Here is a 25,695-nt window from a genome sequence, read left to right on the forward strand (position 1 = left end):
TGTCTTGTCATCGTTGGTAATCAAGCCTACTACTGTATTGTCATCTGCAAACTTGATTGAATTGGAGGCGTGCATAGCCATGCAGTTATGGGTGAACAAGGAGTACAGGAGGGGGCTAAGCACACACATCAAAACACAGATATACAACACATGACAGGTATCAAATCAGAACACATAAAACACATGACAGGTATCAAATCAGAACACATAAAACACATGACAGGTATCAAATCAGAACACATAAAACACATGACAGGTATCAAATCAGAACACATAAAACACATGACAGGTATCAGACATGTTTTATTACAGGAGACACAGGAGCAACATTCTGTCAACTCAAACACTGAAGTTTGCTTCTCAGCCATGTGACTAAATATCGTAAAACACCCGTTTTCTAGAGGAATCTAGGCTGAGATTCAATCCAACATGGTGTTATCCTGTTTTCTAGAGGAATCTAGGCTGAGATTGAATCCAACATGGTGTTATCCTGTTTTCTAGAGGAATCTAGGCTGAGATTCAATCCAACATGGTGTTATAGTGCGACATTTAAAAGGTCATTTCTGATTGAGCCGACAACTGCAGAGTTTAACTTGAATGTGAACGCAGGAACATTGCCTTTGAAAGCAACAGAAGAGTGAGTGGTCACATGTTGGTAGCCACATCATTAGTCTGTTTTCTGGTTCTCAGAACAAACAGCAGCATCACCTTCACTGGGACCACACCAGTAAACATGTTCCCAAAGAGGGAAGGGGCGGGGGTCTCAGCTTCCCTGCTGCTCTCTGTGTGTGATCAGTCCTTTAGAGATCAGGTCTGGAATCTCCACCGCCAACCACGGACCCAACTACACACACGGAGAGAGAGGTCGTCAGTTAGGTTGTTAGTTACTGGACATAGAGCTGTGAAGAAGTAAGTATACCCCTTGAAGAGTTGAGTCTGTGTCTCTGTCTCTGTGTGCGTGTGTGTGTGTGTGTGTGTGTGTGTGTGTGTGTGTGTGTGTGTGTGTGTGTGTGTGTGTGTGTGTGTGTGTGTGTGTGTGTGTGTGTGTGTGTGTGTGTGTGTGTGTGTCTCTCTGTGTTATAGTTCTGTGTGTGTGTGTGTGTCTCTGTGCTGTAGTTCTGTGTGTGTGTGGGTCTCTGTGCTGTAGTTCTGTGTGTGTGTGGGTCTAAGTGCTGTAGTTCTGTGTGTGTGTGGGTCTCTGTGCTGTAGTTCTGTGTGTGTGTGGGTCTCTGTGCTGTAGTTCTGTGTGTGTGTGTCTCTCTGTGCTGTAGTTCTGTGTGTGTGTGGGTCTCTGTGCTGTAGTTCTGTGTGTGTGTGGGTCTCTGTGCTGTAGTTCTGAGGCTGTAGTTCTGAGTGTGTGAGTCTCTGTGCTGTAGTTCTGAGTGTGTGGGTGTCTCTGTGCTGTAGTGCTGAGTGTGTGTGTGTCTCTGTGTTATAGTTCTGTGTGTGTGTCTCTGTACTGTAGTTCTGTGTGTCTCTCTGTGCTGTAGTTCTGTGTGTGTGTGTGTCTCTCTGTGCTGTAGTTCTGTGTGTGTGTGTCTCTGTGCTGTAGTTCTGTGTGTGTGGGTCTCTGTGCTGTAGGTCTGTGTGTGTGGGTCTCTGTGCTGTAGGTCTGTGTGTGTGGGTCTCTGTGCTGTAGTTCTGTGTGTGTGGGTCTCTGTGCTGTAGTTCTGTGTGGGTCTCTGTGCTGTAGTTCTGTGTGTCTCTCTGTGCTGTAGTTCTGTGTGTGTGGGTCTCTGTGCTGTAGTTCTGTGTGTGTGGGTCTCTGTGCTGTAGTTCGTTGTGTGTGGGTCTCTGTGCTGTAGTTCTGAGTGTGAATGTGTGTGTGTGTATGTGTGTGTGGGGTCTCGGTGCTGTAGTGCTGTGTGTGTGGGTCTCTGTGCTGTAGTTCTGTGTGTGTGGGTCTCTGTGCTGTAGTTCTGAGTGTGTGTGTGTGTTATAGTTCTGAGGGTCTCTGTATTATACAATACAGTGTTACTCCAAGCACTTTAGTCACCTCAATTTGCTCAATTTCCACATTATTCATTATGAGATGTAGTTGAAGTTTAGTGAATGATTTGTCCCAAATACAATGCTATTAGTTTTTGAAATATTTAGGACTAACTTATTTAATTGTAATTTTTCAGTGTTATACGTTAACTTTCTGTCAATAGTATTGACATGAAGATCGCACGTCCAAAAACAACTTTTTAGGGGGTGTACATACTTCCTCACAGCGCTGTGAATAGTAGTCAGTAGTACAGCCTAGTAACACAGAGCTATAACACAGAGCTATAACACAGAACTATAACACAGAGCTATAACACATAGCTATAACACAGAGCTATAACACAGAGAGACACAGAACTATAACACAGAGCTATAACACAGAGCTATAACACAGAACTATAACACAGAGCTATAACACAGAGCTATAACACAGCGCTATAACACAGAGCTATAACACAGAGCTATAACACAGAGCTATAACACAGAACTATAACACAGAACTATAACACAGAACTATAACACAGAGCTATAACACAGAGAGACACAGAGCTATAAACAGAGCTATAACACAGCGCTATAACACAGAGCTATAACACAGAGCTATAACACAGAACTATAACACAGAACTATAACACAGAACTATAACACAGAGCTATAACACAGCGCTATAACACAGAGCTATAACACAGAACTATAACACAGAACTATAACACAGAGCTATAACACAGAACTATAACACAGAGCTATAACACAGAGCTATAACACAGAACTGGTTCATTTATCCTAAAGTCAATAGCGAATGTGTATATATTTATTTTGCCGTTAATGTATTGAAAGCCTATTTCAGCAAGTTAACCGGTGAATGCACCAATTTGTAAGTCGCTCTGGATAAGAGCGTCTGCTAAATGACTTAAATGTAAATGTAAATGTAACACAGAGACACAGAGCTATAACACAGAGAGACACAGAACTATAACACAGAGCTATAACAGAACTATAACACAGACACAGAGCTATAACACAGAACTATAACACAGAGAGACACAGAGCTATAACACAGAACTATAACACAGAGCTATAACACAGAACTATAACTCAGAGACACAGAGCTATAACACAGAACTATAACACAGAGACACAGAGCTATAACACAGAACTATAACACAGAGAGACACAGAACTATAACACAGAGCTATAACACAGAGACACAGAGCTATAACACAGAACTATAACACAGAGAGACACAGAGCTATAACACAGAACTATAACACAGAGACACAGAGCTATAACACAGAGCTATAACACAGAGCTATAACACAGAACTATAACACAGAACTATAACACAGAGACACACAGAACTATAACACAGAGAGACACAGAACTATAACACAGAGAGACACAGAACTATAACACAGAGACACAGAGCTATAACACAGAGCTATAACACAGAACTATAACTCAGAGACACAGAGCTATAACACAGAACTATAACACAGAGACACAGAGCTATAACACAGAACTATAACACAGAGAGACACAGAACTATAACACAGAGCTATAACACAGAACTGTAACACAGAGACACAGAGCTATAACACAGAACTATAACACAGAGACACAGAGCTATAACACAGAGCTATAACACAGCGCTATAACACAGAGCTATAACACAGAGCTATAACACAGAGAGACACAGAGCTATAACACAGAGCTATAACACAGAACTATAACACAGAGACACAGAGCTATAACACAGAACTATAACACAGAGAGACACAGAGCTATAACACAGAACTATAACACAGAGACACAGAGCTATAACACAGCGCTATAACACAGAGATAACACAGAGAGACACAGAGCTATAACACAGAGCTATAAAACACAGACAACCTTTCAGGGGGTGTACTTTCTTCCTCACAGCTCTATGAATAGTACAGTTAGTAGTACAGCCTAGTCTAGTGTAACAGAACTCACACACATCAGACAAACATACACAGCACGTACCCCCAGGGCCATCAGGTGAGCCAATCCAAACTTCGGTACGTTTCGCGCCCACAGGGGTTTGAAGTGGTCCGTCAGACAAATCTTCCCCCCCCTGCAACAAGACAGGAACCATGTCATCCTGCAACACTCTTCCATCACAGTGGGCCGTCTGTGTGTGTTTCTTACCTGTACATTTTAGCCGTTTTCCCGTCCAGCTCTGGGATGGCGACCTCAGGGGCGGTGGACGGGTACGTTACAGGAATCTGACCAGTCAGGAGAGACAGGAGTGTATCAGGGCTATAGGATGGTGTGTGTCAGGGCTATAGGATGGTGTGTGTCAGGGCTATAGGATGGTGTGTATCAGGGCTATAGGATGGTGTGTGTCAGGGCTATAGGATGGTGTGTGTTCAGGGTTATAGGATGGTGTGTGTCAGGGCTATAGGATGGTGTGTGTTCAGGGTTATAGGATGGTGTGTGTCAGGGCTATAGGATGGTGTGTGTCAGGGCTATAGGATGGTGTGTGTCAGGGCTATAGGTTGGTGTGTGTCAGGGCTATAGGATGGTGTGTGTCAGGGCTATAGGATGGTGTGTGTCAGGGCTATAGGATGGTGTGTGTCAGGGCTATAGGATGGTGTGTGTCAGGGTTATAGGATGGTGTGTGTTCAGGGCTATAGGATGGTGTGTGTTCAGGGCTATAGGATGGTGTGTGTTCAGGATGGTGTGTATCAGGGCTATAGGATGGTGTGTGTCAGGGCTATAGGATGGTGTGTGTTCAGGATGGTGTGTGTCAGGGCTATAGGATGGTGTGTGTCAGGGCTATAGGATGGTGTGTGTCAGGGCTATAGGATGGTGTGTGTCGGGGCTATAGGATGGTGTGTGTCAGGGCTATAGGATGGTGTGTGTCAGGGCTATAGGATGGTGTGTATCAGGGCTATAGGATGGTGTGTGTTCAGGGCTATAGGATGGTGTGTGTTCAGGGCTATAGGATGGTGTGTATCAGGGCTATAGGATGGTGTGTGTCAGGGCTATAGGGGTGTGTGTTCAGGATGGTGTGTGTCAGGGCTATAGGATGGTGTGTGTTCAGGGCTATAGGATGGTGTGTATCAGGGCTATAGGATGGTGTGTGTTCAGGATGGTGTGTGTTCAGGGCTATAGGATGGTGTGTGTTCAGGGCTATAGGATGGTGTGTGTTCAGGGCTATAGGATGGTGTGTGTCAGGGCTATAGGATGGTGTGTGTTCAGGATGGTGTGTATCAGGGCTATAGGATGGTGTGTATCAGGGCTATAGGATGGTGTGTGTTCAGGATGGTGTGTGTTCAGGGCTATAGGATGGTGTGTGTTCAGGGCTATAGGATGGTGTGTGTTCAGGGCTATAAGGATGGTGTGTGTTCAGGGCTATAAGGATGGTGTGTGTTCAGGATGGTGTGTGTCAGGGCTATAGGATGGTGTGTGTTCAGGGCTATAGGATGGTGTGTGTTCAGGGCTATAGGATGGTGTGTGTCAGGGCTATAGGATGGTGTGAGTTCAGGATGGTGTGTATCAGGGCTATAGGATGGTGTGTGTCAGGGCTATAGGATGGTGTGAGTTCAGGATGGTGTGTGTCAGGGCTATAGGATGGTGTGTGTTCAGGATGGTGTGTGTCAGGGCTATAGGATGGTGTGTGTTCAGGATGGTGTGTCAGGGCTATAGGATGGTGTGTGTTCAGGATGGTGTGTGTCAGGGCTATAGGATGGTGTGTGTTCAGGATGGTGTGTGTCAGGGCTATAGGATGGTGTGTGTTCAGGATGGTGTGTATCAGGGCTATAGGATGGTGTGTGTCAGGGCTATAGGATGGTGTGTGTTCAGGATGGTGTGTATCAGGGCTATATGATGGTGTGTGTCAGGGCTATAGGATGGTGTGTATCAGGGCTATAGGATGGTGTGTGTTCAGGATGGTGTGTGTCAGGGCTATAGGATGGTGTGTGTCAGGGCTATAGGATGGTGTGTGTTCAGGATGGTGTGTGTCAGGGCTATAGGATGGTGTGTGTTCAGGGCTATAGGATGGTGTGTGTTCAGGGCTATAGGATGGTGTGTGTCAGGGCTATAGGATGGTGTGAGTTCAGGATGGTGTGTATCAGGGCTATAGGATGGTGTGTGTCAGGGCTATAGGATGGTGTGTGGTGTGTATCAGTTCAGGGCTATAGGATGGTGTGTGTCAGGGCTATAGGATGGTGTGTGTTCAGGATGGTGTGTATCAGGGCTATAGGATGGTGTGTATCAGGGCTATTGGATGGTGTGTGTCAGGGCTATAGGATGGTGTGTATCAGGGCTATAGGATGGTGTGTGTTCAGGATGGTGTGTATCAGGGCTATAGGATGGTGTGTGTCAGGGCTATAGGATGGTGTGTGTCAGGGCTATAGGATGGTGTGTGTCAGGGCTATAGGATGGTGTGTATCAGGGCTATAGGATGGTGTGTGTTCAGGGCTATAGGATGGTGTGTTCAGGGCTATAGGATGGTGTGTATCAGGGCTATAGGATGGTGTGTGTCAGGGCTATAGGATGGTGTGTGTCAGGGCTATAGGATGGTGTGTGTCAGGGCTATAGGATGGTGTGTATCAGGGCTATAGGATGGTGTGTGTTCAGGATGGTGTGTGTTCAGGGCTATAGGATGGTGTGTGTTCAGGGCTATAGGATGATGTGTGTCAGGGCTATAGGATGGTGTGTGTTCAGGGCTATAAGGATGGTGTGTGTTCAGGGCTATAAGGATGGTGTGTGTTCAGGATGGTGTGTGTCAGGGCTATAGGATGGTGTGTGTTCAGGCTGGTGTGTGTTCAGGATGGTGTGTGTCAGGGCTATAGGATGGTGTGTGTTCAGGATGGTGTGTATCAGGGCTATAGGATGGTGTGTGTTCAGGCTGGTGTGTGTTCAGGCTGGTGTGTGTCAGGGCTATAGGATGGTGTGTGTCAGGGCTATAGGATGGTGTGTGTTCAGGATGGTGTGTGTCAGGGCTATAGGATGGTGTGTGTTCAGTATGGTGTGTGTTCAGGGCTATAGCATGGTGTGTGTTCAGGATGGTGTGTATCAGGGATATAGGATGGTGTGTGTCAGGGCTATAGGATGGTGTGTGTTCAGGATGGTGTGTGTCAGGGCTATAGGATGGTGTGTGTCAGGGCTATAGGATGGTGTGTGTTCAGGATGGTGTGTGTCAGGGCTATAGGATGGTGTGTGTTCAGGATGGTGTGTGTTCAGGCTGGTGTGTGTCAGGGCTATAGGATGGTGTGTGTTCAGGCTGGTGTGTGTCAGGGCTATAGGATGGTGTGTGTCAGGGCTATAGGATGGTGTGTATCAGGGCTATAGGATGGTGTGTGTCAGGGCTATAGGATGGTGTGTGTCAGGGCTATAGGATGGTGTGTGTTCAGGATGGTGTGTGTTCAGGGCTATAGGATGGTGTGTGTTCAGGATGGTGTGTATCAGGGCTATAGGATGGTGTGTGTCAGGGCTATAGGATGGTGTGTGTTCAGGATGGTCTGTGTCAGGGCTATAGGATGGTGTGTGTCAGGGCTATAGGATGGTGTGTGTCAGGGCTATAGGATGGTGTGTGTCAGGGCTATAGGATGGTGTGTGTTCAGGATGGTGTGTGTTCAGGGCTATAGGATGGTGTGTGTTCAGGATGGTGTGTATCAGGGCTATAGGAAAGATGGTGTGTGTCAGGGCTATAAGATGGTGTGTGTTCAGGATGGTGTGTGTCAGGGCTATAGGATGGTGTGTGTTCAGGATGGTGTGTGTCAGGGCTATAGGATGGTGTGTGTTCAGGATGGTGTGTATCAGGGCTATAGGATGGTGTGTGTCAGGGCTATAGGCTGGTGTGTGTCAGGGCTATAGGATGGTGTGTATCAGGGCTATAGGATGGTGTGTGTCAGGGCTATAGGATGGTGTGTGTCAGGGCTATAGGATGGTGTGTGTCAGGGCTATAGGATGGTGTGTGTTCAGGATGGTGTGTGTTCAGGGCTATAGGATGGTGTGTGTTCAGGATGGTGTGTATCAGGGCTATAGGATGGTGTGTGTCAGGGCTATAAGATGGTGTGTGTCAGGGCTATAGGATGGTGTGTGTTCAGGATGGTGTGTGTCAGGGCTATAGGATGGTGTGTGTCAGGGCTATAGGATGGAGTGTGTCAGGGCTATAGGATGGTGTGTGTCAGGGCTATAGGATGGTGTGTATCAGGGCTATAGGATGGTGTGTGTCAGGGCTATAGGATGGAGTGTGTCAGGGCTATAGCATGGTGTGTGTCAGGTCTATAGGATGGTGTGTGTCAGGGCTATAGGATGGTGTGTGTTCAGGATGGTGTGTGTCAGGGCTATAGGATGGTATGTGTCAGGGCTATAGGATGGTGTGTTCAGGGCTATAGGATGGTGTGTATCAGGGCTATAGGATGGTGTGTATCAGGGCTATAGGATGGTGTGTGTCAGGGCTATAGGATGGAGTGTGTCAGGGCTATAGGATGGTGTATGTCAGGGCTATAGGATGGTGTGTGTCAGGGCTATAGGGTGGTGTGTGTCAGGGCTATAGGATGGTGTGTGTCAGGGCTATAGGATGGTGTGTGTTCAGGGCTATAGGATGGTGTGTGTTCAGGATGGTGTGTGTCAGGGCTATAGGATGGTGTGTGTTCAGGATGGTGTGTGTTCAGGCTGGTGTGTGTTGAGGATGGTGTGTGTCAGGGCTATAGGATGGTGTGTGTCAGGGCTATAGGATGGTGTGTGTCAGGGCTATAGGATGGTGTGTGTCAGGGCTATAGGATGGTGTGTGTTCCGGATGGTGTGGGCTATAGGATGGTGTGTGTCAGGGCTATAGGATGGTGTGTGGATGGTGTGTGTCAGGGCTATAGGATGGTGTGTGTTCAGGATGGTGTGTGTCAGGGCTATAGGATGGTGTGTGTCAGGGCTATAGGATGGTGTGTATCAGGGCTATAGGATGGTGTGTGTCAGGGCTATAGGATGGTGTGTGTCAGGGCTATAGGATGGTGTGTGTCAGAGCTATAGGATGGTGTGTGTCCAGAATGGTGTGTGTTCAGGATGGTGTGTGTTCAGGATGTTGTGTGTCAGGGCTATAGGATGGTGTGTGTTCAGGCTGGTGTGTGTCAGGGCTATAGGATGGTGTGTGTCAGGGCTATAGGATGGTGTGTGTCAGGGCTATAGGATGGTGTGTGTTCAGGGCTATAGGATGGTGTGTGTCAGGGCTATAGGATGGTGTGTGTCAGGGCTATAGGATGGTGTGTGTCAGGGCTATAGGATGGTGTGTGTCAGGGCTATAGGATGGTGTGTGTTCAGGATGGTGTGTGTTCAGGGCTATAGGATGGTGTGTGTCAGGGCTATAGGATGGTGTGTGTTCAGGATGGTGTGTGTCAGGGCTATAGGATGGTGTGTGTTCAGGGCTATAGGATGGTGTGTGTTCAGGGCTATAAGGATGGTGTGTGTTCAGGGCTATAAGGATGGTGTGTGTTCAGGATGGTGTGTGTCAGGGCTATAGGATGGTGTGTGTTCAGGGCTATAGGATGGTGTGTGTTCAGGGCTATAGGATGGTGTGTGTCAGGGCTATAGGATGGTGTGAGTTCAGGATGGTGTGTATCAGGGCTATAGGATGGTGTGTGTCAGGGCTATAGGATGGTGTGAGTTCAGGATGGTGTGTGTCAGGGCTATAGGATGGTGTGTGTTCAGGATGGTGTGTGTCAGGGCTATAGGATGGTGTGTGTTCAGGATGGTGTGTATCAGGGCTATAGGATGGTGTGTGTTCAGGATGGTGTGTGTCAGGGCTATAGGATGGTGTGTGTTCAGGATGGTGTGTGTCAGGGCTATAGGATGGTGTGTGTTCAGGATGGTGTGTATCAGGGCTATAGGATGGTGTGTGTCAGGGCTATAGGATGGTGTGTGTTCAGGATGGTGTGTATCAGGGCTATATGATGGTGTGTGTCAGGGCTATAGGATGGTGTGTATCAGGGCTATAGGATGGTGTGTGTTCAGGATGGTGTGTGTCAGGGCTATAGGATGGTGTGTGTCAGGGCTATAGGATGGTGTGTGTTCAGGATGGTGTGTGTCAGGGCTATAGGATGGTGTGTGTTCAGGGCTATAGGATGGTGTGTGTTCAGGGCTATAGGATGGTGTGTGTCAGGGCTATAGGATGGTGTGAGTTCAGGATGGTGTGTATCAGGGCTATAGGATGGTGTGTGTCAGGGCTATAGGATGGTGTGTGTTCAGGATGGTGTGTATCAGGGCTATAGGATGGTGTGTGTCAGGGCTATAGGATGGTGTGTGTTCAGGATGGTGTGTATCAGGGCTATAGGATGGTGTGTATCAGGGCTATTGGATGGTGTGTGTCAGGGCTATAGGATGGTGTGTATCAGGGCTATAGGATGGTGTGTGTCAGGGCTATAGGATGGTGTGTGTCAGGGCTATAGGATGGTGTGTGTCAGGGCTATAGGATGGTGTGTATCAGGGCTATAGGATGGTGTGTGTTCAGGGCTATAGGATGGTGTGTTCAGGGCTATAGGATGGTGTGTATCAGGGCTATAGGATGGTGTGTGTCAGGGCTATAGGATGGTGTGTGTCAGGGCTATAGGATGGTGTGTGTCAGGGCTATAGGATGGTGTGTATCAGGGCTATAGGATGGTGTGTGTTCAGGATGGTGTGTGTTCAGGGCTATAGGATGGTGTGTGTTCAGGGCTATAGGATGATGTGTGTCAGGGCTATAGGATGGTGTGTGTTCAGGGCTATAAGGATGGTGTGTGTTCAGGGCTATAAGGATGGTGTGTGTTCAGGATGGTGTGTGTCAGGGCTATAGGATGGTGTGTGTTCAGGCTGGTGTGTGTTCAGGATGGTGTGTGTCAGGGCTATAGGATGGTGTGTGTTCAGGATGGTGTGTATCAGGGCTATAGGATGGTGTGTGTTCAGGCTGGTGTGTGTTCAGGCTGGTGTGTGTCAGGGCTATAGGATGGTGTGTGTCAGGGCTATAGGATGGTGTGTGTTCAGGATGGTGTGTGTCAGGGCTATAGGATGGTGTGTGTTCAGTATGGTGTGTGTTCAGGGCTATAGCATGGTGTGTGTTCAGGATGGTGTGTATCAGGGATATAGGATGGTGTGTGTCAGGGCTATAGGATGGTGTGTGTTCAGGATGGTGTGTGTCAGGGCTATAGGATGGTGTGTGTTCAGGATGGTGTGTGTCAGGGCTATAGGATGGTGTGTGTTCAGGATGGTGTGTGTCAGGGCTATAGGATGGTGTGTGTTCAGGATGGTGTGTGTTCAGGCTGGTGTGTGTCAGGGCTATAGGATGGTGTGTGTTCAGGCTGGTGTGTGTCAGGGCTATAGGATGGTGTGTGTCAGGGCTATAGGATGGTGTGTATCAGGGCTATAGGATGGTGTGTGTCAGGGCTATAGGATGGTGTGTGTCAGGGCTATAGGATGGTGTGTGTTCAGGATGGTGTGTGTTCAGGGCTATAGGATGGTGTGTGTTCAGGATGGTGTGTATCAGGGCTATAGGATGGTGTGTGTCAGGGCTATAGGATGGTGTGTGTTCAGGATGGTGTGTGTCAGGGCTATAGGATGGTGTGTGTCAGGGCTATAGGATGGTGTGTGTCAGGGCTATAGGATGGTGTGTGTCAGGGCTATAGGATGGTGTGTGTTCAGGATGGTGTGTGTTCAGGGCTATAGGATGGTGTGTGTTCAGGATGGTGTGTATCAGGGCTATAGGATGGTGTGTGTCAGGGCTATAAGATGGTGTGTGTTCAGGATGGTGTGTGTCAGGGCTATAGGATGGTGTGTGTTCAGGATGGTGTGTCAGGGCTATAGGATGGTGTGTGTTCAGGATGGTGTGTATCAGGGCTATAGGATGGTGTGTGTCAGGGCTATAGGCTGGTGTGTGTCAGGGCTATAGGATGGTGTGTATCAGGGCTATAGGATGGTGTGTGTCAGGGCTATAGGATGGTGTGTGTCAGGGCTATAGGATGGTGTGTGTCAGGGCTATAGGATGGTGTGTGTTCAGGATGGTGTGTGTTCAGGGCTATAGGATGGTGTGTGTTCAGGATGGTGTGTATCAGGGCTATAGGATGGTGTGTGTCAGGGCTATAAGATGGTGTGTGTCAGGGCTATAGGATGGTGTGTGTTCAGGATGGTGTGTGTCAGGGCTATAGGATGGTGTGTGTCAGGGCTATAGGATGGAGTGTGTCAGGGCTATAGGATGGTGTGTGTCAGGGCTATAGGATGGTGTGTATCAGGGCTATAGGATGGTGTGTGTCAGGGCTATAGGATGGAGTGTGTCAGGGCTATAGCATGGTGTGTGTCAGGTCTATAGGATGGTGTGTGTCAGGGCTATAGGATGGTGTGTGTTCAGGATGGTGTGTGTCAGGGCTATAGGATGGTATGTGTCAGGGCTATAGGATGGTGTGTTCAGGGCTATAGGATGGTGTGTATCAGGGCTATAGGATGGTGTGTATCAGGGCTATAGGATGGTGTGTGTCAGGGCTATAGGATGGAGTGTGTCAGGGCTATAGGATGGTGTATGTCAGGGCTATAGGATGGTGTGTGTCAGGGCTATAGGGTGGTGTGTGTCAGGGCTATAGGATGGTGTGTGTCAGGGCTATAGGATGGTGTGTGTTCAGGGCTATAGGATGGTGTGTGTTCAGGATGGTGTGTGTCAGGGCTATAGGATGGTGTGTGTTCAGGATGGTGTGTGTTCAGGCTGGTGTGTGTTGAGGATGGTGTGTGTCAGGGCTATAGGATGGTGTGTGTCAGGGCTATAGGATGGTGTGTGTCAGGGCTATAGGATGGTGTGTGTCAGGGCTATAGGATGGTGTGTGTTCCGGATGGTGTGTGTTCAGGGCTATAGGATGGTGTGTGTCAGGGCTATAGGATGGTGTGTGTTCAGGATGGTGTGTGTCAGGGCTATAGGATGGTGTGTGTCAGGGCTATAGGATGGTGTGTATCAGGGCTATAGGATGGTGTGTGTCAGGGCTATAGGATGGTGTGTGTCAGGGCTATAGGATGGTGTGTGTCAGAGCTATAGGATGGTGTGTGTCCAGAATGGTGTGTGTTCAGGATGGTGTGTGTTCAGGATGTTGTGTGTCAGGGCTATAGGATGGTGTGTGTTCAGGCTGGTGTGTGTCAGGGCTATAGGATGGTGTGTGTCAGGGCTATAGGATGGTGTGTGTCAGGGCTATAGGATGGTGTGTGTTCAGGGCAGGGCTATAGGATGGTGTGTGTCAGGGCTATAGGATGGTGTGTGTCAGGGCTATAGGATGGTGTGTGTCAGGGCTATAGGATGGTGTGTGTCAGGGCTATAGGATGGTGTGTGTTCAGGATGGTGTGTGTTCAGGGCTATAGGATGGTGTGTGTCAGGGCTATAGGATGGTGTGTGTTCAGGATGGTGTGTGTCAGGGCTATAGGATGGTGTGTGTCAGGGCTATAGGATGGTGTGTGTTCAGGATGGTGTGTATCAGGGCTATAGGATGGTGTGTGTCAGGGCTATAGGATGGTGTGTGTCAGGGCTATAGGATGGTGTGTGTCAGGGCTATAGGATGGTGTGTGTTCAGGATGGTGTGTGTTCAGGGCTATAGGATGGTGTGTCAGGGCTATAGGATGGTGTGTATCAGGGCTATAGGATGTGTGTGTCAGGGCTATAGGATGGTGTGTCAGGGCTATAGGATGGTGTGTATCAGGGCTATAGGATGGTGTGTATCAGGGCTATAGGATGGTGTGTGTCAGGGCTATAGGATGGTGTGTGTAAGGGCTATAGGATGGTGTGTGTAAGGGCTATAGGATGGTGTGTGTCAGGGCTATAGGATGGTGTGTATCAGGGCTATAGGATGGTGTGTATCAGGGCTATAGGATGGTGTGTGTAAGGGCTATAGGATGGTGTGTGTCAGGGCTATAGGATGGTGTGTGTCAGGGCTATAGGATGAAGTGTGTGTCAGGGCTATAGGATGGTGTGTGTTCAAGATGGTGTGTATCAGGGCTATAGGATGGTGTGTGTTCAGGATGGTGTGTGTCAGGGCTATAGGATGGTGTGTGTCAGGGCTATAGGATGGTGTGTGTCAGGGCTATAGGATGGTGTGTGTTCAGGATGGTGTGTGTCAGGGCTATAGGATGGTGTGTGTCAGGGCTATAGGATGGTGTGTATCAGGGCTATAGGATGGTGTGTGTCAGGGCTATAGGATGGTGTGTGTCAGGGCTATAGGATGGTGTGTGTCAGGGCTATAGGATGGTGTGTGTCAGTCTTTTCTATAATAATTGCCTGCCTGTTTGGTCTGGTTCTGGCTACTTTGAAGCAAGGTAAGACATGCCTCATAATATGTAGTAAAACGCTCAGGCTTCAAACCATTTGTTTTTTAAATGCATACTGTCTCCTGCTCATTGCAATTTGGTGTGTGACTTGCTGATGAAGCCTGGCTAGTTGCACGTGAATTGCTGTTTTTAATCATGCTTTGCATTTAGCCTGTTTCACTCCAGCAGCAACCCCCAGATGATTGATGACCTGTAGCAGCAGCTCTCACTACGTCGACTAGCACTTCAAAATCAATGAATAGACTAAATGCATTATTTTGCAAAGGGATTATTATTATTTTTCGAACAATTTGATTGATCTGCTTTATTTTTGCCCAAAAAACGGCTAACTGAAACCTTGGTGTGGTGCGTGTGTGTACTTACATCAAACTCCATGTCGAACTCATACTTCAGAAGGTCATGAATGTACCAGCACTTCCCAAACCACCTGGCAACAAACAACACCACCCAAGATTGGTCAGATGACAACAACACACAGGATTGGTCAGATGACAACAACACACAGGATTGGTCAGATGACAACAACACACAGGATTGGTCAGATGACAACAACACACAGGATTGGTCAGTTGACGACAACACACAGGATTGGTCAGACGACAACAACACACAGGATTGGTCAGACGACAACAACACACAGGATTGGTCAGACGACAACAACACACAGGATTGGTCAGACGACAACAACACACAGGATTGGTCAGACGACAACAACACACAGGATTGGTCAGACGACAACAACACACAGGATTGGTCAGACGACAACAACACACAGGATTGGTCAGACGACGACACAGGATTGGTCAGACGACAACAACACACAGGATTGATCAGACGACGACACAGGATTGGTCAGACGACGACACGGGATTGGTCAGACGACAACAACACACAGGATTGATCAGACGACGACACAGGATTGGTCAGACGACGACACGGATTGGTCAGACGACAACGACACAGGATGGGTCAGACGACAACGACACAGGATGGGTCAGACGACAACGACACAGGATTTGTCAGACGACAACGACACAGGATTGGTCAGACGACGACATGGATTGGTCAGACGACAACGACACAGGATGGGTCAGACGACAACGACACAGAGGTTTGACTGAAATGACGGACTAAAACTAGACAAATTGTCGACTCGTAATAACTAAAACTAACAAAGGATTAAATGACTAAATTGTAACTAAGACTAAAAGTGTGTGTGTGTGTTAGTGTTGCACGGTAAACCGAAACATTGGTACTTTTCCGATACTAGAAAATAAAAAACGGTTCTGGACTAGAATTTGTTTTATTTTTCGAAACTTCTGTTAAATGGGTCTCACGTCGTATACTGATTGAGAGGGTCTAGCAGTGCAGCCGATGTCCCCTATAACATGAACACAACTGCTCTGAGTCTGAGCTGACTTGTTATCTTCTGTGCAGCATGAGTGAAGAGCTAACACACTTGAATAATGCAACACATCATGTAGAAATGTTGAAACTGTAAATTACCGTTCGCAAAACAATGTCCATACAGGCTTCAACACTTTACAATGCAAGAAGACACCGGTAGCTTCCACTATTAACACAATGTCCATACAGGCTTCAACACTTTACAATGCAAGAAGACACCGGTAGCTTCCACTATTAACACAATGTCCATACAGGCTTCAACACTTTACAATGCAAGAAGACACCGGTAGCTTCCACTATTAACACAATGTCCATACAGGCTTCAACACTTTACAATGCAAGAAGACACCGGTAGCTTCCACTATTAACACAATGTCCATACAGGCTTCAACACGTTACAATGCAAGAAGACACTGGTAGCTTCCAGCTTTGCAGGCTAACTTCTCTTTCTAGTATACAGCTGATGCTAACATCGATTTACTAACCTAGAACTTTGTTTTGGACCATAACACAAAATAATGCTGATTTTCACAACTTTGTTCTACATGACCAAATGTATGTGGACACCTGCTCGTCAAACATCTCCTTCCAAAATGATGAGCGTCAATATGGAGTTAGTCCCCACCTTTGCTGCTGTAACAGCCTCCACTCTTCTGGGAAGGCTTTCCACTAGATGTTGGAACATTGCTGCTATAACAGCCTCCACTCTTCTGGGAAGGCTTTCCACTAGATGTTGAAACATTGCTGCTATAACAGCCTCCACTCTTCTGGGAAGGCTTTCCACTAGATGTTGGAACATTGCTGCTATAACAGCCTCCACTCTTCTGGGAAGGCTTTCCACTAGATGTTGGATCATTGCTGCGGGGACATGCTTCCATTCAGCCACAAGGGCATTCGTGAGGTCGGGCACTGATGTTGGGCGATTAGGCCTGGCTTGCAGTCAGTGTTCCAATTTATCCCAAAGGGTTTCGATGGGGTTGAGGTCAGGGCTCTGTGCAGGCCAGTCAAGTTATTCAACACCATCCAAACCATTTCTGAATGGACCTTGCTTGTGCATGGAGGCATTGTCATGCTGAAACAAGAACGGGCCTTCCCAAACTGTTGCCAAAGTCTAGAATGCTGTAGCATTAAGATTTCCCTTAACTGGAACTAAGGGGCCCGAACCATGAAAAACAGCCCCAGAACATTATTTCTCCTCCACCAAACTTTACAGTTGGCACCATGCAATCGGGCAGGTAGTATTCTCCTGGCATCCACTAAACCCATTAATCTGTCGGACTGCCAGATGGTGAAGCGTTGATTCATCACTCCAGAGAACGTGTTTCCACTGCCCCAGAGTCCAATGGCGGTGAGTTTTACTCCAGTCCAGCTGACGCATGACATTGCGCATAGTGATCTTAGGCTTGTGTGTGGCTGCTCGGCCATGGAAACCCATTTCATTAAGCTCCCAACCAACAGTTATTGTGCTCATGATGTGAGCTTGTGTGGCCTACAACCTTGTGGCTGAGCTGTTCGTGCTCCTAGATGTTTCCACTTCACAATAACATCACTTACAGTTGACTGGGGCAGCATTAGCAGTGCGGAAATTTTAGGAACTGACTTTTTGGAAAGGTGGCACCCTATGAACGTGCCACGTTGAAAGTCAATGAACTCTTCAGTACGGGCCATTTTACAGGCAATGTTTGTCTATGGAGATTGCGTGGCTGTGTGCTCAATTTTATACACCAGTCAGCAATGGGTGTGGCTGAAATAGAAACCACTAATTTGAAGGGGTGTCCACATATACTTTTGGCCACGTAGTGTCTCTGCCTCACGTCTCCTTCACCGAACCAACAGACTCCGTTTGCAAAGCTGTGAACGAAGTCATTACTGCTGCACTTTTAGAAAAGCTTCCAAACGGAGGGGAAACAGATTGTTTGTCCTTCTGTAGCCGTGTGAAATTAGCCAAAACAAGCTCAATAACTCAATTAACGTCCAAACTCCTATTGAATATGCATTCACCTGTATTGTGAATAGACCTAGGCTACATCTTGATTTACCCAGTTTATCAATAGACTTACCATTCAAATAAATGATTACCATTAATGTTATGTAATTAGATTGTTTTTACCAAAGTCAAATGAATTGTTTGATTGATTGATGCATACTTAAAAGAAAATGTCTACAGATCTGTTTGGATCAAGTCCTACTCTGTGACTTTGGCTAATACGCCTTTGGCTAATACGCCTTCTTTATTTACATTTACATTTACATTTAAGTCATTTAGCAGACGCTCCTATCCAGAGCGACTTACAAATTGGTGCATTCACCTTATGACATCCAGTGGAACAGTCACTTTACATAGTGCATCTAAATCTTAAAGGGGGGGGGGTGAGAGGGATTACTTATCCTATCCTAGGTATTCCTTAAAGAGGTGGGGTTTCAGGTGTCTCCGGAAGGTGGTGATTGACTCCCCTGTCCTGGCTTCGTGAGGGAGTTTGTTCCACCATTGGGGGGCCAGAGCAGCGAACAGTTTTGACTGGGCTGAGCGGGAGCTGTACTTCCTCAGTGGTAGGGAGGCGAGCAGGCCAGAGGTGGATGAACGCAGTGCCCTTGTTTGGGTGTAGGGCCTGATCAGAGCCTGGAGGTACTGAGGTGCCGTTCCCCTTACAGCTCCGTAGGCAAGCACCATGGTCTTGTAGCGGATGCGAGCTTCAACTGGAAGCCAGTGGAGAGAGCGGAGGAGCGGGGTGACGTGAGAGCGGGGTATCGTTGTGGTATCGAGTATTGTGATGGTATCATTGTGGTATCGAGTATCGTGATGGTATCATTATGGTATCGAGTATCGTGATGGTTTCGTTGTGGTATCGTTATTTGTCTTGGTATCGAGTATCGTGATGGTATCGAGTATCGTGATGGTATCATTGTGGTAGAGTATCGTGATGGTATCGAGTATCGTGATGGTATCGAGTATCGTGATGGTATCATTGTGGTAGAGTATCGTGATGGTATCGAGTACCATGATGGTATCATAGTGGTATCGAGTAACGTGATGGTATCATTGTGGTATTGAGTATCGTGATGGTATCATTGTGGTATCGAGTATCGTGATGGTATCATTGTGGTATCGAGTATCGTGATGGTATCATTGTGGTATCGAGTATCGTGATGGTATCGTTGTGGTATCGAGTATCGTGGTGGTATCGTTGTGGTATCGAGTATCGTGATGGTATCGTTGTGGTATCGAGTAACGTGATGGTATCATTGTGGTATCGAGTATCGTGATGGTATCGTTGTGGTATCGAGTATCGTGATGGTATCATTGTGGTATCGAGTACCGTGATGGTATCATTGTGGTATCGAGTATCGTGATGGTATCGTTGTGGTATCGAGTAACGTGATGGTATCGTTGTGGTATCGAGTAACGTGATGGTATCATTGTGGTATCGAGTATCGTGATGGTATCATTGTGGTATCGAGTATCGTGATGGTATCGTTGTGGTATCGAGTATCGTGATGGTATCGTTGTGGTATCGAGTAACGTGATGGTATCATTGTGGTATCGAGTATCGTGATGGTATCGTTGTGGTATCGAGTATCGTGATGGTATCGTTGTGGTATCGAGTATCGTGATGGTATCGTTGTGGTATCGAGTATCGTGATGGTATCATTGTGGTATCGAGTATCGTGATGGTATCATTGTGGTATCGAGTATCGTGATGGTATCATTGTGGTATCGAGTATCGTGATGGTATCATTGTGGTATCGAGTATCGTGATGGTATCGTTGTGGTATCGAGTAACATGATGGTATCATTGTGGTATCGAGTATCGTGATGGTATCATTGTGGTATCGAGTATCGTGATGGTATCGTTGTGGTATCGAGTATTGTGATGGTATCATTGTGGTATCGAGTATCGTGATGGTATCATTGTGGTATCGAGTAACGTGATGGTATCATTGTGGTATCGAGTATCGTGATGGTATCATTGTGGTATCGAGTATCGTGATGATATCATTGTGGTATCGGGTACCGTGATGGTATCATTGTGGTATCGAGTATCATGATGGTATCATTGTGGTATCGAGTATCGTGATGGTATCATTGTGGTATCGAGTATCGTGATGGTATCGTTGTGGTATCGAGATGGTATCATTGTGGTATAGAGTATCGTGATGGTATCATTGTGGTATCGAGTATCGTGATGGTATCGTTGTGTATCGAGTATTGCGATGGTATCGTTGTGGTATCGAGTATCGTGATGGTATCGTTGTGGTATCGAGTATCGTGATGGTATCACTGTGGTATCGAATGTCGTAATGGTATCGTTGTGGTATCGAGTATCGTGATGGTATCGTTGTGGTATCGAGATGGTATCATTGTGGTATAGAGTATCGTGATGGTATCATTGTGGTATCGAGTATCGTGATGGTATCGTTGTGGTATCGAGTATTGCGATGGTATCGTTGTGGTATCGAGTATCGTAATGGTATCGTTGTGGTATCGAGATGGTATCGTTGTGGTATCGAGTATCGTAATGGTATCGTTGTGGTATCGAGTAACGTGATGGTATCGTTGTGGTATCGAGTATCGTGATGGTATCGTTGTGGTATCGAGTATCGTAATGGTATCGTTGTGGTATAGAGTATCGTGATGGTATCGTAATGGTATCGAGTAACGTGATGGTATCGTTGTGGTATCGAGTAACGTGATGGTATCACTGTGGTATCGAGTATCGTAATGGTATCGTTGTGGTATCGAGATGGTATTGTTGTGGTATCGAGTAACGTGATGGTATCGTTGTGGTATCGAGTAACGTGATGGTATCACTGTGGTATCGAGTATCGTAATGGTATCGTTGTGGTATCGAGATGGTATCGTTGTGGTATCGAGTATCATAATGGTATCGTTGTGGTATCGAGTATTGCGATGGTATCGTTGTGGTATCGAGTATCGTGATGGTATCATTATGATATTGAGTATTGCGATGGTATCGTTGTGGTATCGAGTATCGTGATGGTATCGTTGTGGTATCGAATATCGTGATGGTATCACTGTGGTATCGAGTATCGTGATGGTATCATTGTGGTATCGAGTATCGTGATGGTATCGTTGTGGTATCGAGTATCGTAATGGTATCGTTGTGGTATCGAGTATCGTAATGGTATCGTTGTGGTATCGAGTATCGTGATGGTATCGTTGTGGTATCGAGTATCGTGATGGTATCGTTGTGGTATCGAGTAACGTGATGGTATCGTTGTGGTATCGAGTAATGTGATGGTATCACTGTGGTATCGAGTATTGTAATGGTATCGTTGTGGTATCGAGATGGTATCGTTGTGGTATCGAGTATCGTAATGGTATCGTTGTGGTATCGAGTAACGTGATGGTATCGTTGTGGTATCGAGTAACGTGATGGTATCGTTGTGGTATCTGCTAAATGACTTAAATGTAAATGTAAATGAGTAACGTGATGGTATCACTGTGGTATCGAGTATCGTAATGGTATCGTTGTGGTATCGAGATGGTATCGTTGTGGTATCGAGTATCGTAATGGTATCGTTGTGGTATCGAGTAACGTTATGGTATCGTTGTGGTATCGAGTAACGTGATGGTATCGTTGTGGTATCGAGTATTGCGATGGTATCATTGTGATATTGAGTAACGTGATGGTATCGTTGTGGTATCGTGATGGTATGGAGTATTTTGATATTAAACCTAACAAAGTGAAAATGCTGGTATCGAGACAACACCAGTGTTTGTGTGTCAGACCTGGTTCCCTCCTTGTTGGACTCCAGGCGGAACCAGTCGTTGTCTGCTGTCTTGTTGTTCTCCACATACTGTCAACAACAAACAATATATTGTAAACACCAACCAAACAGCAGGAATCATATAGTGTGGGAAAAATAATGTCTTCAAGGTAGCCAAATGACTCTGCAGGCAAGCTATAGCTCTGTCTTCAGTAGGCAGGCTAGCTATAGCTCTGTCTTCAGTAGGCAGGCTAGCTATAGCTCTGTCTTCAGTAGGCAGGCTAGCTATAGCTCTGTCTTCAGTAGGCAGGCTAGCTATAGCTCTGTCTTCAGTAGGCAGGCTAGCTATAGCTCTGTCTTCAGTAGCAGGCTAGCTATAGCTCTGTCTTCAGTAGCAGGCTAGCTATAGCTCTGTCTTCAGTAGTCAGGCTAGCTATAGCTCGGTCTTCAGTAGCAGGTTAGCTATAGCTCTGTCTTCAGTAGCAGGCTAGCTATAGCTCTGTCTTCAGCAGGCAGGCTAGCTATAGCTCTGTCTTCAGCAGGCAGGCTAGCTATAGCTCTGTCTTCAGCAGGCAGGCTAGCTATAGCTCTGTCTTCAGTAGGCAGGCTAGCTATAGCTCTGTCTTCAGTAGGCAGGCTAGCTATAGCTCTGTCTTCAGTAGGCAGGCTAGCTATAGCTCTGTCTTCAGTAGCAGGCTAGCTATAGCTCTGTCTTCAGTAGGCATGCTAGCTATAGCTCTGTCTTCAGCAGGCAGGCTAGCTATAGCTCTGTCTTCAGTAGCAGGCTAGCTATAGCTCTGTCTTCAGTAGGCAGGGTAGCTATAGCTCTGTCTTCAGTAGCAGGCTAGCTATAGCTCTGTCTTCAGTAGGCAGGCTAGCTATAGCTCTGTCTTCAGTAGCAGGCTAGCTATAGCTCTGTCTTCAGTAGGCATGCTAGCTATAGCTCTGTCTTCAGCAGGCAGGCTAGCTATAGCTCTGTCTTCAGCAGGCAGGCTAGCTATAGCTCTGTCTTCAGTAGCAGGCTAGCTATAGCTCTGTCTTCAGTAGGCAGGCTAGCTATAGCTCTGTCTTCAGCAGGCAGGCTAGCTATAGCTCTGTCTTCAGCAGGCAGGCTAGCTATAGCTCTGTCTTCAGCAGGCAGGCTAGCTATAGCTCTGTCTTCAGTAGGCAGGCTAGCTATAGCTCTGTCTTCAGTAGCAGGCTAGCTATAGCTCTGTCTTCAGTAGGCAGGCTAGCTATAGCTCTGTCTTCAGTAGCAGGCTAGCTATAGCTCTGTCTTCAGTAGGCATGCTAGCTATAGCTCTGTCTTCAGCAGGCAGGCTAGCTATAGCTCTGTCTTCAGTAGCAGGCTAGCTATAGCTCTGTCTTCAGTAGGCAGGCTAGCTATAGCTCTGTCTTCAGCAGGCAGGCTAGCTATAGCTCTGTCTTCAGTAGGCAGGCTAGCTATAGCTCTGTCTTCAGCAGGCAGGCTAGCTATAGCTCTGTCTTCAGTAGGCAGGCTAGCTATAGCTCTGTCTTCAGCAGGCAGGCTAGCTATAGCTCTGTCTTCAGTAGCAGGCTAGCTATAGCTCTGTCTTCAGTAGGCAGGCTAGCTATAGCTCTGTCTTCAGCAGGCAGGCTAGCTATGCTCTGTCTTCAGTAGGCAGGCTAGCTATTCTGTCTTCAACAGGCTAACAAAGCTCTGTCTTCAAGGCAGGCTAGCTATAGCTCTGTCTTCAGTAGCAGGCTAGCTATAGCTCTGTCTTCAGTAGGCATGCTAGCTATAGCTCTGTCTTCAGTTGCAGGCTAGCTATAGCTCTGTCTTCAGTAGGCAGGCTAGCTATAGCTCTGTCTTCAGTAGGCAGGGTAGCTATAGCTCTGTCTTCAGTAGCAGGCTAGCTATAGCTCTGTCTTCAGTAGGCAGGCTAGCTATAGCTCTGTCTTCAACACTAGCTAAGCTCTGTCTTCAGTAGGCATGCTAGCTATAGCTCTGTCTTCAGCAGGCAGGCTAGCTAAGCTCTGTCTTCAGTAGCAGGCTAGCTAAAGCTCTGTCTTCAGTAGGCAGGCTAGCTGCTCTGTCAGGCAGGCTAGCTATAGCTCTGTCTTCAGCAGGCAGGCTAGCTATAGCTCTGTCTTCAGTAGGCAGGCTAGCTATAGCTCTGTCTTCAGTAGGCAGGCTAGCTATAGCTCTGTCTTCAGTAGGCAGGCTAGCTATAGCTCTGTCTTCAGTAGCAGGCTAGCTATAGCTCTGTCTTCAGTAGGCAGGCTAGCTATAGCTCTGTCTTCAGTAGGCATGCTAGCTATAGCTCTGTCTTCAGCAGGCAGGCTAGCTATAGCTCTGTCTTCAGTAGCAGGCTAGCTATAGCTCTGTCTTCAGTAGGCAGGCTAGCTATAGCTCTGTCTTCAGTAGGCAGGCTAGCTATAGCTCTGTCTTCAGTAGGCAGGCTAGCTATAGCTCTGTCTTCAGTAGCTATAGCTCTGTCTTCAGGCTAGCTATAGCTCTGTCTTCAGTAGGCAGGCTAGCTATAGCTCTGTCTTCAGTAGGCAGGCTAGCTATAGCTCTGTCTTCAGTAGCAGGCTAGCTATAGCTCTGTCTTCAGTAGGCAGGCTAGCTATAGCTCTGTCTTCAGTAGGCAGGCTAGCTATAGCTCTGTCTTCAGTAGGCAGGCTAGCTATAGCTCTGTCTTCAGTAGCAGGCTAGCTATAGCTCTGTCTTCAGTAGGCATGCTAGCTATAGCTCTGTCTTCAGCAGGCAGGCTAGCTATAGCTCTGTCTTCAGTAGCAGGCTAGCTATAGCTCTGTCTTCAGTAGGCAGGCTAGCTATAGCTCTGTCTTCAGCAGGCAGGCTAGCTATGTCTTCAGCTCTGTCTTCAGCAGGCAGGCTAGCTATAGCTCTGTCTTCAGCAGGCAGGCTAGCTATAGCTCTGTCTTCAGTAGGCAGGCTAGCTATAGCTCTGTCTTCAGTAGGCAGGCTCTGTCTTCAGCTTCAGTAGGCAGGCTAGCTATAGCTCTGTCTTCAGTAGGCAGGCTAGCTATAGCTCTGTCTTCAGTAGGCAGGCTAGCTATAGCTCTGTCTTCAGTAGGCAGGCTAGCTATAGCTCTGTCTTCAGTAGGCAAAGCTATAAATCATAGCAGCTGGTTAGTTAGTAGCTGGTTAGTTAACAGCTGGTTAGTTAGTAGCTGGTTAGTTAACAGCTGGTTAGTTAACAGCTGGTTAGTTATCAGCTGGTTAGTTAACAGCTGGTTAGTTAGTAGCTGGTTAGTTAACAGCTGGTTAGTTAACAGCTGGTTAGTTAGTAGCTGGTTAGTTAGCAGCTGGTTAGCTAGCAGCTGGTTCGTTAGCAGCTGTTTCGTTAGCAGCTGGTTAGTTAGCAGCTGTTTAGTTATCAGCTGGTTAGTTAGCAGCTGGTTAGTTATCAGCTGGTTAGTTAGTAGCTGGTTAGTTAGTAGCTGGTTAGTTAACAGCTGGTTGGATAGCTCAGCTCCTGCGGGTGACACGTCATTAGTTAGCTAGAAACTCTCCTGTTCGGCTTCCGGGTTTCTGTTTTACCGGCCCCTGTCCGTGTCCCGTCCCGGTCCTACCTTGATGAGGGCCAGGTACTCCTCTCGGAGCCGCTGCACCCAGAGCTCCTTGTCCCGGGGACCGGAGTTGGTCTTGAGCAGCGGGATCTCCGACACCGCCCTCCGAGTCGCGTCGTCCGCCATCGCCCTCTGGAAGGGAGAAAAATGACAGATTGGAAATAACACCGGTCCAGTGCTCAGAAAAATACTATTTGATGTATATACAATAACGAGACCGTCCAAAATAACCCCGTTACCACGGTTTAAAACACAAATCTGGGTGTTTCTGAGCTGTAAATAAAAACACGTCGTCGGTACCAAAACTACTTGTTCCGTGTTTTTAGAGGGAAGTATGTGACTGCGGACATTCTGGGGAATGAAGTTGCGGTTGCACATCTTTTGGAGGTGGACCTCGGCACTCAGCATCTTCATCCCCCACCCAAAACCTTCATCTGTTTCGGCTCCTTTTGTTTCTCTACTCTCCGTTCCTCCGGTTCGTCGCATCGGACGTAAGTAGGACCGCAGAGAGAGATGGTGTGTGTTTATATGCCTCGCTACAAGCTACTATACTTTCACAATACTGGTAAGGTCACAGGAGCTGCTCCGGCAGCCTTCAGAGCAGAACCTCTAGTCCAGGGGTGTTTACATCTTACCCTAGGAGGTCCGAGCTACTGCTAGTTTTCTATTCTAATTCATTACAATCACTTGTTGCACCACGTTTAAATAAATCCTGAAAAC

The 25,695-nt window shown here is 47.2% G+C and overlaps 2 protein-coding genes across 6 annotated transcripts in view; one reads left to right on the plus strand and one right to left on the minus strand.

Annotated features, from left to right (window-relative positions):
• Positions 1-285: 285 nt before the first annotated feature.
• Positions 286-25,437, minus strand: ufc1 (ubiquitin-fold modifier conjugating enzyme 1). 3 transcript variants are annotated; one of them, XM_046317384.1, is made up of 7 exons: positions 25,276-25,437; positions 24,979-25,107; positions 21,440-21,507; positions 14,644-14,707; positions 4,162-4,238; positions 3,997-4,087; positions 286-844 (listed from the first exon to the last, which is right to left on the minus strand). In XM_046317384.1, exons 1-7 carry the CDS (start codon positions 25,387-25,389, stop codon positions 764-766), a joined length of 624 nt encoding a protein of 207 aa, XP_046173340.1. In that variant the 5' UTR covers positions 25,390-25,437; the 3' UTR covers positions 286-763. The 3 variants fall into 3 exon arrangements, with proteins under 3 accessions (XP_046173340.1, XP_046173342.1, XP_046173339.1); XM_046317386.1 differs by having other exon boundaries at positions 25,215-25,433; XM_046317383.1 differs by having other exon boundaries at positions 24,979-25,433.
• Positions 24,775-25,695, plus strand: part of si:dkey-71l1.1 (uncharacterized protein LOC569883 homolog) — a 70,559-nt gene continuing 69,638 nt past the window's right edge. For 2 of the 3 annotated variants that reach the window (XR_006833867.1, XM_046317382.1), the window contains exon 1: positions 24,778-25,466. The gene's annotated coding sequence lies outside the window, so the exon portion shown is untranslated. Of the gene's footprint in view, positions 25,467-25,695 lie in introns of all 3 variants that reach the window. The other variant, XM_046317381.1, reaches the window with a different exon arrangement.

Source organism: Oncorhynchus gorbuscha, linkage group LG20 (assembly GCF_021184085.1).
Source record: "Oncorhynchus gorbuscha isolate QuinsamMale2020 ecotype Even-year linkage group LG20, OgorEven_v1.0, whole genome shotgun sequence".
Classification (NCBI taxonomy): domain Eukaryota; kingdom Metazoa; phylum Chordata; class Actinopteri; order Salmoniformes; family Salmonidae; genus Oncorhynchus; species Oncorhynchus gorbuscha.

Coding starts and splice junctions, on each gene's coding strand:
- ufc1 (XM_046317383.1), bottom strand. CDS start 25,389: ATGAAGATGCTGAGTGCCGAGGTCCACCTCCAAAAGATGTGCAACCGC. Junction 14,708..21,439: donor TCCAACAAGGAGGGAACCAG/GTCTGACACACA, acceptor GTTTGTTGCCAG/GTGGTTTGGGAAGTGCTGGT. Junction 4,088..4,161: donor AAAACGGCTAAAATGTACAG/GTAAGAAACACA, acceptor GTCTTGTTGCAG/GGGGGGGAAGATTTGTCTGA.